We start from the raw sequence: 15,044 nt of genomic DNA, 5'->3' as shown, positions 1-15,044 counted from the left end.
TTGAGTAACTGACAAGGTATTTCTGTCTGGCTTTGCACAACCTGGGGTTGGTGTAATGGGAGAGTACTCTTGTGAGCTATAGTATAGAGCTTTAGCCTTGTCTCAGGGTGGTTGGTGGTTTTGTGGTGTCTCTCTGGTGGACCAGTTTCCTGCCTTGTTGGCCATGTCCGAGGTTATCACTAGACTAGTCCACAGTGTCTTCCAATAATGTTGATGCCAGATGTCTGGAGTTAGTCAATCCTGTCTGGTATAATTTTCCTGTCTAATCTAATATTCTGTTAAATCTTGGGAACTGTATGCTCTCTCTAAATGTTCTGGTGACTATTTGGATCAACGGAGGACTAGTGCTTGGACAATGCCTCATGACTGCCACCTGCATTTTTGACCCCCAGTAGAACGTACACTTATAAGCTTCACCTGGCACAGACTGTCAACCTCTCAGAACCAGACTCATTCTTAAGCTGCCTCTTCTATTCTGTGCAGATTCATATAGCCTTGTCCAACTACAGTAGGCCTTTTGTCCAGAGTTACAATAGAAGACTGATAAAAACTAAAATGACTAAAAAGCTGTCACAAATTAAGCACTTTGTGACAACTGATGAAAAAAAGGGCTTTCTAAAATATGTATGATCAGTTTAAAAAAATCCCATGCAGTCTTTACAGCTCAATTAGGCTGACATTTTTGTTTCGTTCATGTTTTTCAATTTCACTGTCATTTCCTCAATAACCTATTGACTACTCTTAAACATTTAACACAAAACGTGACTGAGACAGGTGTGGCTTCATAAAAACGTGAGCTCATTCACAATGCTATTTGCTTTGCCAGTTCACGCTTGTCCTGAAAAATCTATACTTATGTTTTTCAAATGTCCTAGTCCTTGAAAGGTAACTATTGATATCATATGACTAAGTGATGAATGATGATAAATAGCAATGAACAGCTGCATGGAATCATTGATTTAGATGAATAACATGAATGTACACTACCGTTCAAAAGTTTGGGGTCACTTAGAAATGTCCTTGTTTTTGAAAGAAAAGCAAATGTTTTGTCCATTAAAATAACATAATATTTATCAGAAATACAGTGTAGACATTGTTAATGTTGTAAATTACTAGCTGGAAACAGCAGATTTTCAATTAAATATCTACATAAGGCGTACAGAGGCCCATTATCAGCAACCACCAGTTCTGTGTTCCAATGGCATGTTATGTTTGCTAATCCAAGTTTTTCATTTTAAAAGACTTATAGATCTTATTGAAAACACTTTTGCGATTGTTAGCACTGCTGAAAACAATTGTGCTGATTAAAGAAGCAATAAAACTGGCCTTTAGACTAGTTCAGTACATTCAGCATCAGCGTTCATGGGTTTAATTACTAGCTCAAAATAGCCAGAAACAAATAACGTTCTTGTGAATCAGTCTATTATTGTTCTGAGACATAAAGGCTAATCCATGTCAGAAATTGCCAAGAAACTGAAGATCTTGTACATTGCTGTGTACTACTCCCTTCACAGAACAGCGCAAACTGGCTCTAACCAGACCAAAAAGAGCTGTGGGAGGCACAACTGAGCATGAGCACACATTGGAGTGACTAGTTTGAGAAACATATGCCTCATAGGTCCTCAACTGGTAGCTTCATTAAATGGTACCTACAAAACACCAGTCAGAATGGCAACAGTGAAGAGGCAAGAGACTGCACTTTAAGGCCATTATTCATTATTTAACAGTAACTTGAATATATTTAGGTAAACAGCCAAAATAACAACACTTGTCCAATTATTTCCGTACTGTATTATAAAAAACATGAGAAAACTGACTTCCAGGTCCAGAGTTGAATATGATCATTATAAACTATTGCACAATTTTCATTTTTATACACAAAACTCACCAGTGACAAAATGTATGAGATACAGGTTGTGAGCTTAGTGTTTCTGATCGGGTTGACAATAATATTTCTTCTAATTATCTGGTCTACAGTAATTATCTAACTAACCCTGAACTGAATTACTGCGTAATTGGTTAGATGCTCAAATAAATTCTGAGCCCATGTGTTATCAGAACAGAAGAGTAAAATAGAGCTCCACCCCTCTCTCTTTGACGATTACATGCATGAATTTGGGAAAAATAACTCCTCCCTTCCAAAGATATTAGAAAGATGTTAACACCTGTGAAATTGGGATTTGTTGAAAGCAGGGGAACAAATGCTGCTCAATATTCACGCATATCAGTGTTTTGAGACAGATCTACGGTACTGTAACTGTCTATGAGTCATTAGCGAAAATGTAATCTTTAGCATGTTATTTTTGGATCGGTTTCTAGAGAGTTGATAAAAGAGAAATTAAACTACAATTTAATTTAAACATTGTTTTCTAAAATAAATAATCCATGATGAATGGTTTTGATCTAAGAACATATTTAATGTTTTTTTTTTTCTGTGTATAACTATTTAAAGTTATTTGTTTCTGATCATTTTGAGCCTGTAATCAAACCCAGAAACACTGATGCTGAAGATACCGAACTAGTCTAAAGAAGGCTAGTTTTATTGCTTCAATAATAATAACAGTTTTCAGCCGTACTAACATAACTGCAAAATAGTTTTCTAATGATCAATTATCCATTTAAATTAGATTAACGTAGATTAGCAAACACAATGTGTCGTGGAGTGATGGTTGCTGATAATGGGTCTCTCTACGCCTATGTAGATACACTCTCTACACTGTATTTTATGTTAGTTTAATGGACAGAATTTTTTTTTTTCTTTAAAAACAAGGACATTTCTAAGTGACCTCAAACTTTTGAACAGTGGGGTATGTAGAGTGGATATTAAAAGTATACATACTCCTGTTAAAATGCCAGGTTTTTGTGATGTAAAAGAATGAGAGAACTTGTCACAACTTTTTCCACTTTTAATGTGACCTATATATATTAAATTGAAAAACAAACTCATATCTTCGAGGGGGAAAAATGAAAAATAAAAACCTTATAATAACCTGGTTGCATAAGTGTGCACACCCTCTTATAACTGGGGATGTGGCTGTGTTCAGAATTAACCAATCACATTGAAACATGTTAAATAGAAGTCATTACACACCTGCCATCATTTAAAGTGACTCTGATTAATCACAAATAAAGTTCAGCTGTTCTTGTAGGATTTTCCTGACATTTTCTTAGTTGCATCTCAGAGCAAAAGCCATGGTCCACAGAGAGCTTCCAAAGCATCAGAGGGATCTCATTGTTGAAAGATATCACTCAGGAGAAGGGTACAAAATAATTTCCAAAGCATTAGATATACCATGGAACACAGTGAAGACAGTCATCATCAAGTGGAGAAAATATGGCACAACAGAGACATTACTAAGAACTGGATGTCCCTCCAAAATTGATGAAAAGAAGAGAAGAAAACTGGTTAGGGAGGCTTCCAAGAGGCCTTCATCTTCGAAACATCGCAAAAATTAGAAACTTCCTATCAAAAACTGATGCAGAAAAATTAATCCATGCTTTCGTTACTTCTAGATTAGATTACTGCAATGCTCTTATCTCTGGTTATCCAGACAAATTAATAAATAAACTTCAAGTAGTGCTGCACACAGCTGCTAGAATCCTAACTAGAACAAAAAAATTTGAACACATTACTCCTGTCCTGGCATCCTTACATTGGCTGCCTGTTAGGGTTAGGGCTGATTTTAAGGTTTTACTCTTAACCTATAAATCAATACATGGACTTGCTCCTACTTACCTTGCTGAAATGATCCAGCCATATATACCTACACGTAACCTTAGATCGCAAGACGCAGGCCTTTTAATTGTACCTAGAATTTCTAAACAAACAATTGGCGGCAGGGCCTTTTCTCATAGAGCTCCACTCCTGTGGAATGATCTGCCAATTAAGGTTAGAAATGCAAACTCAGTGCAAACTTTCAAGTGTCTACTAAAAACTCATCTCTACAGCACGGTTTATAATTAGGTGTAGCCTGGCCCGGGGGCGTGAAGGTGACCAGTAGGCTTGATACTGTCCACCCTTGCTGTCTTGCCAGGTGGGCTCTCGTCGCCACTGGGATGCCCTCCCTCCAATGCCCTTCGGGGGAAGAGTCACTGGCTTGTTGTTGACTCTCTATTGCGCACTTGTGCAGTTGGGCTGTACGCTACTAGCAATACTCGGCCCTCATTCAGGGGGGTTGCGGTTGGTGGGTGTCCCTTTGGTTGATGCCTGGCAATGTGGTTGGATTGATTTCCTGCCTGTTGGGCCCTGTCCGGGGCCTCCCCCGGGTAGGGCCACAGTGTCACCGGACCCCCCCGTCTCAGTTTCCAAGGTGTTACGCTGCTATATTATTGTGCTGGGGGACATGAGGGATGTACTACTAACTTTTCTCAGTTTCCTCCAATTTTAAATTTTAGAAGGAGATGAGGTCCTGGTCCACACCTGCGGATTACCTGGTTTGGGGGGACCGTTGCTGTTCCTGTCCTTGTCCACCTGGTCATACTTCTGACCTAGTCTAAAATCAAATATACTCTGGATTTAGCCAAGAGACATTTATTTATTATTCCAATTGGACTCTTAATATCTCACCCGGCACAGCCAGAAGAGGACTGGTCACCCCTCTGAGCCTGGGTCCTCTCTAGGTTTCTTCCTAAAATTCGACCTTCTTAGGGAGTTTTTCCTAGCCACTGAAATTCAACACTACTGTTGTTTGCTCCTTGGGGTTTAAGGCCGGGTGTCTCTGTAAAGCACTTTGTGACAACTGCTGTTGTAAAAAGCGCTTTATAAATAAATTTTGATTGATTGATTGATTGATTGGCCTACAGCAACATTAAAGGAATTTCTTGCAAGTTCTGGCTGTGTGCTACATGTGACAACCATCTCCCGTATTCTTCATATGAATGGGCTATGGGGTAGGGTGGCAAGACGGAAGCCTTTTCTTACAAAGAAAAACATCCAAGCCCGGCTGAAGTTTGCAAAGTCTCACAAAAGCATGTGGGAAAATGTGTTATGGTCTGATGAAACCAAGGTTGAACTTTTTGGCCATAATTCCAAAAGGTATGTTTGGCGCAAAAACAACACTGCACATCACCCAAAGAACACCATACCCACAGTGAAGCATGGTGGTGGCAGCATCATGCTTTGGGGCTGTTTTTCTTCAGCTGGAACCGGGGCCTTAGTCAGGGTGGAAGGAATTATAAACGGTTCCAAATGCCAGGCAATTTTAGCACAAAACCTTCAGGCATTTGTTAGGAAGCTGAAGATGAAGAGGAAGTTCACCTTTCAGCACGACAACGACCCAAAGCACACATCCAAATCCACAAAAGCATGGCTTCACCAGAAGAAGATTAACATTTTGGAATGGCCCAGCCAGAGCCCAGACCTGAATCCAATTGAACATATGTGGGGTGACCTGAAGATGGCTGTGCACAGAAGATGTCCTCGCAATCTGACAGATTTGGAGCGCTTTTGCAAAGAAGAGTAAGCAAATATTGCCATGTCAAGATGTGCCATGCTAATAGATTCCTACCCAAAAAGAATGAGTGCTGTAATAAAATCAAAAGGTGCTTCAACAAAGTATCAGTTCAAAGGTGTGCACACTTACGCAACCAGGTTATTGTGAGTTTTTTATTTCTCCCCCTCAAAGATTTCAGTTTGTTTTTCAATTGAATTGTTCACATTATAGGATGATGTTGTCGTGTTGGCCCCTTCAAACCAGGACCTTCAACATGCACTGGGACGGTTTGCAGCCGAGTGTGAAGCAGTGGGTATGAGAATCAGTACCTCCAAATCCGAGGCCATGGTCCTCAATCGGAAAAGGGTGGCTTGCCCACTTCAGGTTGGTGGAGAGTGCCTGCCTCAAGGGGAGGAGTTTAAGTATTTAGGGGTCTTGTTCACGAGTGAGGGAAGGATGGAACGGGAGATTGACAGACGGATCGGTGCAGCTTCTGCAGTAATGCGGTCGAGGTATTGGTCTTGGACTCGTGGTGAAGAAAGAGCTGAGCCGCAAGGCGAAGCTCTCGATTTACCGGTCAATCTACGTTCCTACTCTCACCTATGGTCATGAGCTTTGGGTCATGACCGAAAGGACAAGATCCCGGATACAGGCGGCCGAAATGAGCTTTCTCCGCAGGGTGACTGGGCGATCCCTTAGAGATAGGGTGAGAAGCTCGGTCACCCGGGAGGAGCTCAGAGTAGAGCCGCTGCTCCTCCACATCGAGAGGGGTCAGCTGAGGTGGCTTGGGCATCTGTTTCGAATGCCTCCGGAACGCCTTCCTGGGAAGGTGTTCCGGTCTCGTCCCACCGGGAGGAGACCCCAGGACACGCTGGAGGGACTATGTCTCCCGGCTTAGCCTGGGAACGTCTTGGTGTCCCCCCGGAAGAGCTGGAGGAAGTGTCTAGGGAGAGGGAAGTCTGGGCATCTCTGCTTAGACTGCTGCCCCTGCGACCCGGCCCTGGATAAGCGGAAGATGATGATGATGATGATGATGATGATGATGACATTATAGGTCACATTAAAGGTGGAAAAAGTTCTGACATGATTTATCTTTGTCTCATTATTTTACGTCACAAGAACCTGGCATTTCAACAGGGGTGTGTAGACTTTTTATATCCACTGTAAGTATATTATTTTGTTTCAGCAATATGCCCAAATATTAAGCAAACTCAAACTCTTACCACAGCTGGTTACCTTCTTTTATGTTAATTTCATGTCCAATGCTGTTCCATTTACAAAAGATTAACACCTACTGTGCTGTTTATGTGTTTATTGGTTTTTGCTTTTTATATTTTCACTTCCTATCCTTTATTGGTGTCTAGGGTGTTTGTTGTTAGTAGTCCCTCTCGTACTTCCCTTTCTGTTGATTGTCAATGTAATTTGGTTAGTTATTAAGGAATGTAACTGTATTTTAGTGCTTAGGGTTTTCTGCGAAAGTATTCCATATAGATCATAGGTCATTGTTTTACACATATTGTGGAAAATAATTGCATTGTATGAACTGGTGTATTAAGGTTATCCTAAGAAAATACCTCTAACATGAAGCTAATCTGGACTCACTGTAGCTATACCTTTTTGGAGTGAAATTTATGAGCATAAAGTGAAGTCATCTGGTTCTGTAATAGGCTAAGCATAGCTACATATATCATTGCTGGCCTGAGCTATTGATAAAAAATGCATATTCTCTTCCGTCACTGTATTTAGTTGAGCAGTAATGGAAAAGGCTGAAACACAATGCATGGTGTAATAGGACTGAAATATCATTGATATGTTCTCTGTCTGAAAATGGCCTATTAACCCTTTTAAAATAACTGCCCAATTAAAAATGAACGTTTACAAGTTGAGATTGTGTAAATACATACCCAAATAATTTGTTGAATGTCCTATAATGAACAATGCATAAACTGGAGATGAAAGAATCCGTGGCCAATCAGCATTCTAGAAAAATATATGCTGGCCAATCAACATTTTATGACCAAGAAATGGTGCACAATTTGTTGTAGGGGCAGTTGCAAGCTCAAACCAAAAATACAATTGTAAATGTTTTTTTCACAGGGAAACTGTTTCCCTGATGCTAATTCTAGGTAATTATATCATAATTCTGAAAATACCAGACAGCTACTTTAAAGAACCAGAAACCAGGCAAGCCTAGTTCAGCCGGCAAACAATAGAAAGTGTTCACCCCTTAAGATTCGAACCCTGGTCGTTCACACGAAAGGCTTTGTCGTTAACCACTACACCGCAAAAGCAATATATTTACCTGTATAGCCTCTTGTGTCAGTATAGCCTCTTGTGTGAAGAAATCATCTTATGCTAGTGGCAGTTTTAACAGTTAATTGCCCATTCGCGAATGACATTCATACAGTTAAACAGACTAACGTTTCTTACTAAGCTTACCTCCACCACAAATAGCATCTGTATGGCGTTTGCCATTGGACGTTTTAACAGCGTATTAGCCAGTAATAAGGTTTACCGGTATCTAATAACTTACTGGAATAGTCATAAGAATTGAGCAATTGCTACCAAGTGTGCCAAAGCTATTTCATTTCATGGCATAAGTACGTATTTTGTTCTTTCATGGCGTTACAACGTACTTTTTTCTTTCATTCGTTAATGACATTGATACAATAACTATCAATAAAGGTGACGATAACTAACTTTTTCATCAAGTGTATTTTTCGCGTTGCCTGCAAGGAGATACTAATCGGGACTTTAGTTTAGAGCTCCGCTTCAAACCACTATGTTATTTAACAAGGTGTACTCCAGTCAGTCAGTCACTCACTCGCTCAGTAAGAGAAATTCGCTCTTCTTGGCCGGCTCCGCTTACGCGGTCCGACAAAAAAAGGAGAAGAAGAAATATGCAAATGAGAGATGCTGTTTCTATGGTACAAACCTTAACCGTTGACATTCAGTACATTTTATTGGGTGTGGGAGGACAGGGGTATAAAACCCATTAGCACGTTTAAGTCATGCATAATCACATTCCATTCCAATGGGTCATGATGACTGGTGTTTTGAATGATAGTGTTTTTAAGGCAGTTAGGATTCTGTGATGGGAGGGATACTCATCATGTAAATGTCGCTGTTTTGTTTTCACTTCAGCAAATGTGTTTCAATTCAACAGTCTCATTATTTTCATAGCAAAAGCAAATCCAGATTTTTCTAGAGTTGTTATAAGAAACTCTTACAATGCCTGCCACCCTATGAGCTCTGAATAGGCTCTGGTAATTTAATGGCCTAATTTTGTATAGTACAACATCTTCCGTACACACCCTGTGCTATTTTAACTCTAAGTGCCAAGAAATAAAAATGTTTAGCTCCAGCAAGTCCAGCAATTGAATAGAAAAGTTGGCAAGGTTGAGGATAGGTAATATTGATAGGTAATATGATTTGCTATTTTTTCCGTTCTGCTGTAAGATGACAGCTGTCTACCAATAGGGAGACCAAGAGTACCTGCTGTGAACAAAGCATGCGTGATTCAGAAATTGCCTCAGCTTCAGTTAATGTGACATCTTCTCCAGTGAATATGACTTTTGACAAATAAATGCTGTTCCACCACATGCCGTCGCCAATCTGACACATGGGGGGGGGCTGCTGCAAGGGTTGTTTGACTCCCGTCTGGAAAGGCAAACGCTGCAGTGGATTCAGTTGCTTTCGTATGGAGGGCTTATCTGTTACCTGGATATACATCATTCTTGGAAGTATTTGCCAAATGATAAGAAGGGCACACCTCACAGAAGAACCAATGGCAGACTGGACTCCCCGCTCAGCATAACTCCTGTAAATATTCACCTTCTCTGGATGAGATTTGATGCGGTCTCTTCAGTGTTTGTCTAAAGCTTCATTTACTTTACCATTAAAAGTGAAGTAAATGAACCGTGAAGCTACAGGACTGTTTTCTACTGTTCCCTTCCTCACCTGCAGAGCAGTCGTCTCCTGCGAAGCCCTCTTGACAGGCGCAGAATCCTTCTTTGCAGATGCCCTTTTGACTGCAGTTATTGGCGCAGTAGGCCAGGGAGCAGTCTTCTCCCAGGTATCCCGGGCGACAGTGGCAGGTCCCGTTGGTACAAAGCCCCTGGTCGGAGCAGTCGTTGAGGCAGCGACTCAGGGTGCAGTCCTCTCCAGCAAAGTTCTCCTCACAGACACACTCCCCGTCGATGCACAGCCCTCGACCGGAGCAGTCGGCCGGGCAGCGGGGTTCCGAGCAGTTGTCCCCCCCAAAGTCACGGTCACAGACACACTCACCGTCCATACACACGCCCTGTCCGGAGCAGTTGTCAGGGCAGCGTGGCTCGGAGCAGTTTTTGCCCGTCCAGCCGTCATCACACACGCATCCGCACAGATCCACGTTAAAGCTGCCGTGGCCACTGCACTGCGGGATGAAGTCCAAGTGACCTGGAGGGAGAAGGAATAGCGCTCTAGCGCATTCAAAATAAATGCAACCGCGTACAACAACCCACAAACTTCATAAACCCTCCCGCGGTTTCATATCCTGTCTCGATTCACTTAAAACACAGTCCTCCGTGGCTGTGGTAAATGAGAACCTGACCCCACGCAATGGCCTTAAAGTAGGCTATTACCGGGGTTCGTCGTTTAATAACACTGTCAAGTTGTCAGGCTACCGTTTCTCCCCACTTACCCGTGGCTGAGCTCTCCCCGCAGCCACAGTTACCGGAGCCACACTGGGCCCTGAGCAGAGACACCTCTCTCTCCAGCATCTCCACGCGGGTGGCCAGCTGCTGCACCACATCGACGGCCGGACAGGGGCAAGCCTGCTTGGGGATGTTGATGCGGTGGGTGAAGGTGACCTGGCTGTCGGCGTCCACCGTCTGCTCCGTGAACTCTGTGGGGCCCTCCCCGACAGCGCCAGAAACGGTCCCCCCGACGGCCTGGCCGGGCGGGGCCGACTCCAGATCCACGGAGCACAGCGAGTCCAGTGGCACGTTGATGTTGTACACATGGTTGAACACCATGGGTTGCTCCTTGACCGTCTGGTTGTCTGGCTGGCCGGCGGGGCCCCCTGGAGGGGCCTGTCGTCTGACCCTGGTGGTACGTACCAGGTTCCCCCGCTCGCCGGACTCGGACGGAGCTGCCTGGGCCCCTAGAAGGAGAAGAGTCAGGCCAAGCAGCCAGCCTCGTGCAGGGACCATGGTGAACCGCCACGGCTTTGGAGCCATGGGCCTGGGCTGGGCTCTCCTCGCAACGTCGCACGGTACTTAATGACAGACTTCTGAGGATCTGCAGAGACGAGAAAGAAACAGTAGAGGATAGACGGGTGTGGGGGGGGGGGTTTGCTTCCCTTCCTCTTCTGGAAATGAGAAATTATATTTGATCTCGTAGTGTGAAGGAATAATTGGCTTGGAAAAGAACCAGATGCGTATGGAACAACCCTTAAATGTACTTCTGCACACAACACCAAATATTTGATCTTTCTCACAAACGAGGAGAGTTGAAATATTAAGCACATAGAACATGTGGATACATGGATTCAACAGAGCCATAGCTTTTTTTCCTTGAACTGTAATTCTCTCTCTCAAGCAACTGGCTTTAAGGACAGGAACAAACTTCAGAATCATATTGAGGTATTGATTCCAGGCTTGAAAGTGCTGTGGTCAAAATGTAATTATCTAGAATTCTATTTTTCAATTTCCTTTAGACAGGCTAAACTAAGTGGTTTTCTAAAAGCAATGTATCTTAACGAGACAGCACCTGAAAAATTTGGCTATATGAATCCGTTATTTCCATAGAGCACAGAATATACTCTGTGATGTGCTTCGGGTCCCTGCTATTGTGAAAATAGCAATGCCGACTGTTTCAGTGGATTATAACTTGTTTATTATTACATCCACATAGATATAATACGGACAATAATGCTAAATAACCTTTTGCACTACTTGATAATTTTGATCTCACTTAACATGTGAAGGAGTGTACCCACACTCAAGGCCACATTCTAGATCTGGTTATCTCAAAGGTCTTGATGTTTCCTCTGTCATGGTTAAAGACATGGACCTGTCTGATCATTTCTGTGTCTTTTTTTAATCACTAATTACCCTGAATGTTCCGGTAAACTCTGTTTCTGTTAAGACAAGGTACATTAATGAGAGGACCAATGCTCAGTTCATGGAAGCCATAGCTATCTCTCCAACAATAAGTGCTGAGTCAGTTGATGTACTCCTGGATAATTCTAATTCAAAAATATTGAATGCCATGGATCGTGTTGCACAGGTAAAGGTAAAGAAAACTATGAGCAATCAGAAAAAACCATGGAGAGCCACCATGATGGTAAGCGCCCTGAAAAGAGAATGTAGGAAAACTGAACGTAAGTGGAGAAAAACTAAACTTCAAATGCACTATGACATCTATAAACAAAGCCTTGGTAGCTTCAACAATGAGTTACGCAGGGCCAGACAGCAACATTTATCGGGAATGATCAACAAAAATATCAATAATACCTGCACTCTATTTGTCATGGTCGACAGGATTACAAACCGAATAAAGCAGATAGCATCAGAACTCACGTCCACTTTGAAATGTAATACATTTGCGTGTTTCTTTAGTGAAAAAATTAAAAGTATTAGACGGACCATCAGAACTACACAATCTAACAAGGACACTGTACCGTCACCACAACCACCAAGACATAAATTGGTTATTATGTCGCAATTTAATACAATTGATAAAAAAAACCTAGAAAAAACAGTTTGACATCTTAAAGCTTATACATGTTGTCTCGACACACTGCCATCTGATCTTTAAAAAAAAAAATTAACTCTATAACAATGGACATGCAGCAAATAGTTAATCGTTCTCTGCAATCAGGCATTTTTCCAACGTCTCAAAAAAAAGCTGCCATTAAGCCCCTATTAAAAAAAGAGAACACTGGATGCATCTATAATGAACAACTATATACCTGTATCAAATCTCCCTCCACTGTAGATCATAGAACACTTATAGATAGGCTGGAAAATTGTGTAGGACTCTCCAGGGCAGTCCTTGATTGGTTCAGATCTTATCTAGATGGCCAGAGTTACTTTGTCACCATTGGTAATCATGAATCTGATAAGGTGGCTATGACATGCGGAGTTCCACAGGGATCAGTTCTCGGACCGCTTCTGTTCAATCTCTATATGCTACCTCTGGTCCAAATTCTGCAGAACAACAACATTAACTACCACAGCTATGCCAATGATACTCGAATATATATTGCTCTCGAACCATATGACAACAGCTCAATAGACTCTGTATACTGTATAAAGCACATAAATACCTGGATGAGATTATTGTGTTTAGCAACAAACATTAAGTATTAGTAAAGAGCTGGATTCACAGGCCCTTAAAACCAGGGATCAAGTGCATAATCTTGGTGTTCTGATAGACCTCACATTTAACAGTCATCAAATCAGTCACCAAAACAGCATTCTATAGTCTAAAAAATATAGCCAGAATCAAAAGCCTGGTGTCCCAAAAAGACCAAGAGAAGCTCATACATGCTTTTATCTCTAGTAGGGTTGACTACTGTAATGGCCTTTTAACTGGACTCCCCAAAAAAACTGCAGCTGCTAGTATGTTGCAGCTGATAGAATGTTAACCAGGACCAAGAGAACAGAGCACATCACTCAGGTTCTTAAATCTTTGTATTGGCTTCCAGTCAGTTACAGAATAGATTTTAAAGTGGTGCTTTATAAATCTCTAAATGGTTTAGGACCCAAATACATTTCTGATATGTTTGAAGAATATAAACAGAGCAGGGCTCTTAAATCCATGAACACAGGTCAGCTAGTAGAGCCCAGAGTCCAAACTAAACATGGAGAAGCTGCGTTTAGCACTTATGCTGTACACAACTGGAATAAACTACCAGAAGATCTTAGAAGTGCAACAAACATAAACATTTTTAAATCCAGGTTAAAAACACTTCTCTTTTCACGTGCCTATGACTGAGCTCTTAAACTTAACCACACTGTTGAGCCTTATAGCTTCCTATGTTTTTATCACTTACACTTAACTGACAGCATTTATAGCTTCCTATCTTTTTATTTGTTTTATTATTTCTATTTTCTTATTCTATGCTTTATTATTATGCTCTATTTTATATTTCTCTTTTTGATTTATTTTGTTATTAAATGTATATTTTGCTATATTTTATCAATCATAATGCAAGTTCTGCTGCTATCAGAGGAATAAACTCTGTGTGAATGTTACAATCTGCGGATGACGGATAATGCAATTATTGTGCTGCTGTTTAGACATCGATGTAGGTTATTTTCTCACAAAAGCAGTGACGAGTTTATCCAAGTGCTGGAGCGCAAGGATTGAGATACCAGGGTGGAACAGTAAACAGTTATGGTAACTGTAATTCATTGAGGATGAATATAAAATGCATGTACAGACATGGCATAAATGTGCCCCTGGAGAGGGCCAAGTAAGACAATGCTAAGATTATCTCACATAGGGACTGACGGGTTCATCCTAGAATTGGAATGCGAGGATTGAGATACCAGGGTGTTGAAGTTCATGCAGTCCCCCTGGAGACAGCTGAGCTAGAGAATTGTAACAATCTGACTGTTTTAATTCCATTGCATTTTGTATTTTAATTTTCACTGTAAAGCACATTGAATTGCTTCTATGTATGAATTGGGCTATGTAAATAAACGTGCTGGCTTGCTTAAGAAGGTGAAAAAGCCCACACTAAAACCTGTGTAATCTACAAAAACTCAAATACTTAAAAAAAAAAACATTCTGATATACATAGGAAGACAATTTAATCGTATTCTTTTAAATCGAAAAGCCCTACCATAGACGAGAAGTCAACCATTCATACTGTATCAATGCCTATGCAGTATCACAAAGCATATATCCTCTTGACTCCATCTTTGAAACCTGCTGTCATGGACTTTGGGTCATGTCTTCACTGATAATCTTTAAAGTTTCCTGATGGGCACGCCACACTCTCAAGGTGAGTGCGGAACAGTGCACGTGTGCTGAACTGAAACAGTCATCAACAAGACAGAGTGTGTACGGCCCTCTAGAGATTTTTAGTGGGTGATACGTTCAAATATACGCTGTGTGATATACTGTCACATATTAGGCTCAGCCTGGTATACCTTTATATACGACTTTGGCCTTGGAAACGGTTACATTGTTAGAACCCCCCTGACACACACACACACACACAAAATGGGAAATGTCCCCACCTCTGCTCATGCGAAAAGATCCCGTTTGACATGATACAAGCCATTTAATCAGCAAATCTGCCAAATAAATGGGAACCAGAAAGATGAGAAAGAAATCTATTGGACAAACCCAACTGGAACATTCTTTTCACACCCATTAACCAGGGCAGGGTCTCTTTGATTAAAGTGAAAACAGGCTACTTGCAGTTCTGAAGTCAAAATGACATTCAATAAATGGGCCGAAATGGTTGTCCCTCCTAGCCAAACACAACACACTGACACGAATTGTATGACGAACGGCCTTGCTCCTCTATACCACAGCAGCTGAAACACGCCACATGATCTCTACGTCGTAAGGACATCGATATTATGAGCTGAATACGTTAAACTTCTATAG

At 41.5% G+C, this 15,044-nt stretch overlaps 1 protein-coding gene across 5 annotated transcripts in view; it reads right to left on the bottom strand.

Moving 5' to 3' along the window:
* The window catches only part of tnr (tenascin R (restrictin, janusin)), a 132,242-nt gene that overhangs the window by 55,860 nt on the left and 61,338 nt on the right, over nucleotides 1-15,044 (bottom strand). For all 5 annotated transcript variants that reach the window (XM_010891322.4, XM_010891321.4, XM_010891325.4 and 2 more), the window contains exons 3-4: nucleotides 10,114-10,712; nucleotides 9,393-9,869 (exon numbers count right to left, since the gene is read on the bottom strand). In XM_010891322.4, coding sequence (XP_010889624.2) covers nucleotides 9,393-9,869; nucleotides 10,114-10,651 — 1,015 coding nt within the window. In that variant the 5' untranslated portion in view covers nucleotides 10,652-10,712. The remainder of the gene's footprint in view (nucleotides 1-9,392; nucleotides 9,870-10,113; nucleotides 10,713-15,044) is intronic.

Source organism: Esox lucius, chromosome 3 (assembly GCF_011004845.1).
Source record: "Esox lucius isolate fEsoLuc1 chromosome 3, fEsoLuc1.pri, whole genome shotgun sequence".
In the NCBI taxonomy this organism is placed as follows: domain Eukaryota; kingdom Metazoa; phylum Chordata; class Actinopteri; order Esociformes; family Esocidae; genus Esox; species Esox lucius.
This window is presented reverse-complemented; position numbering and strand designations above follow the sequence as displayed.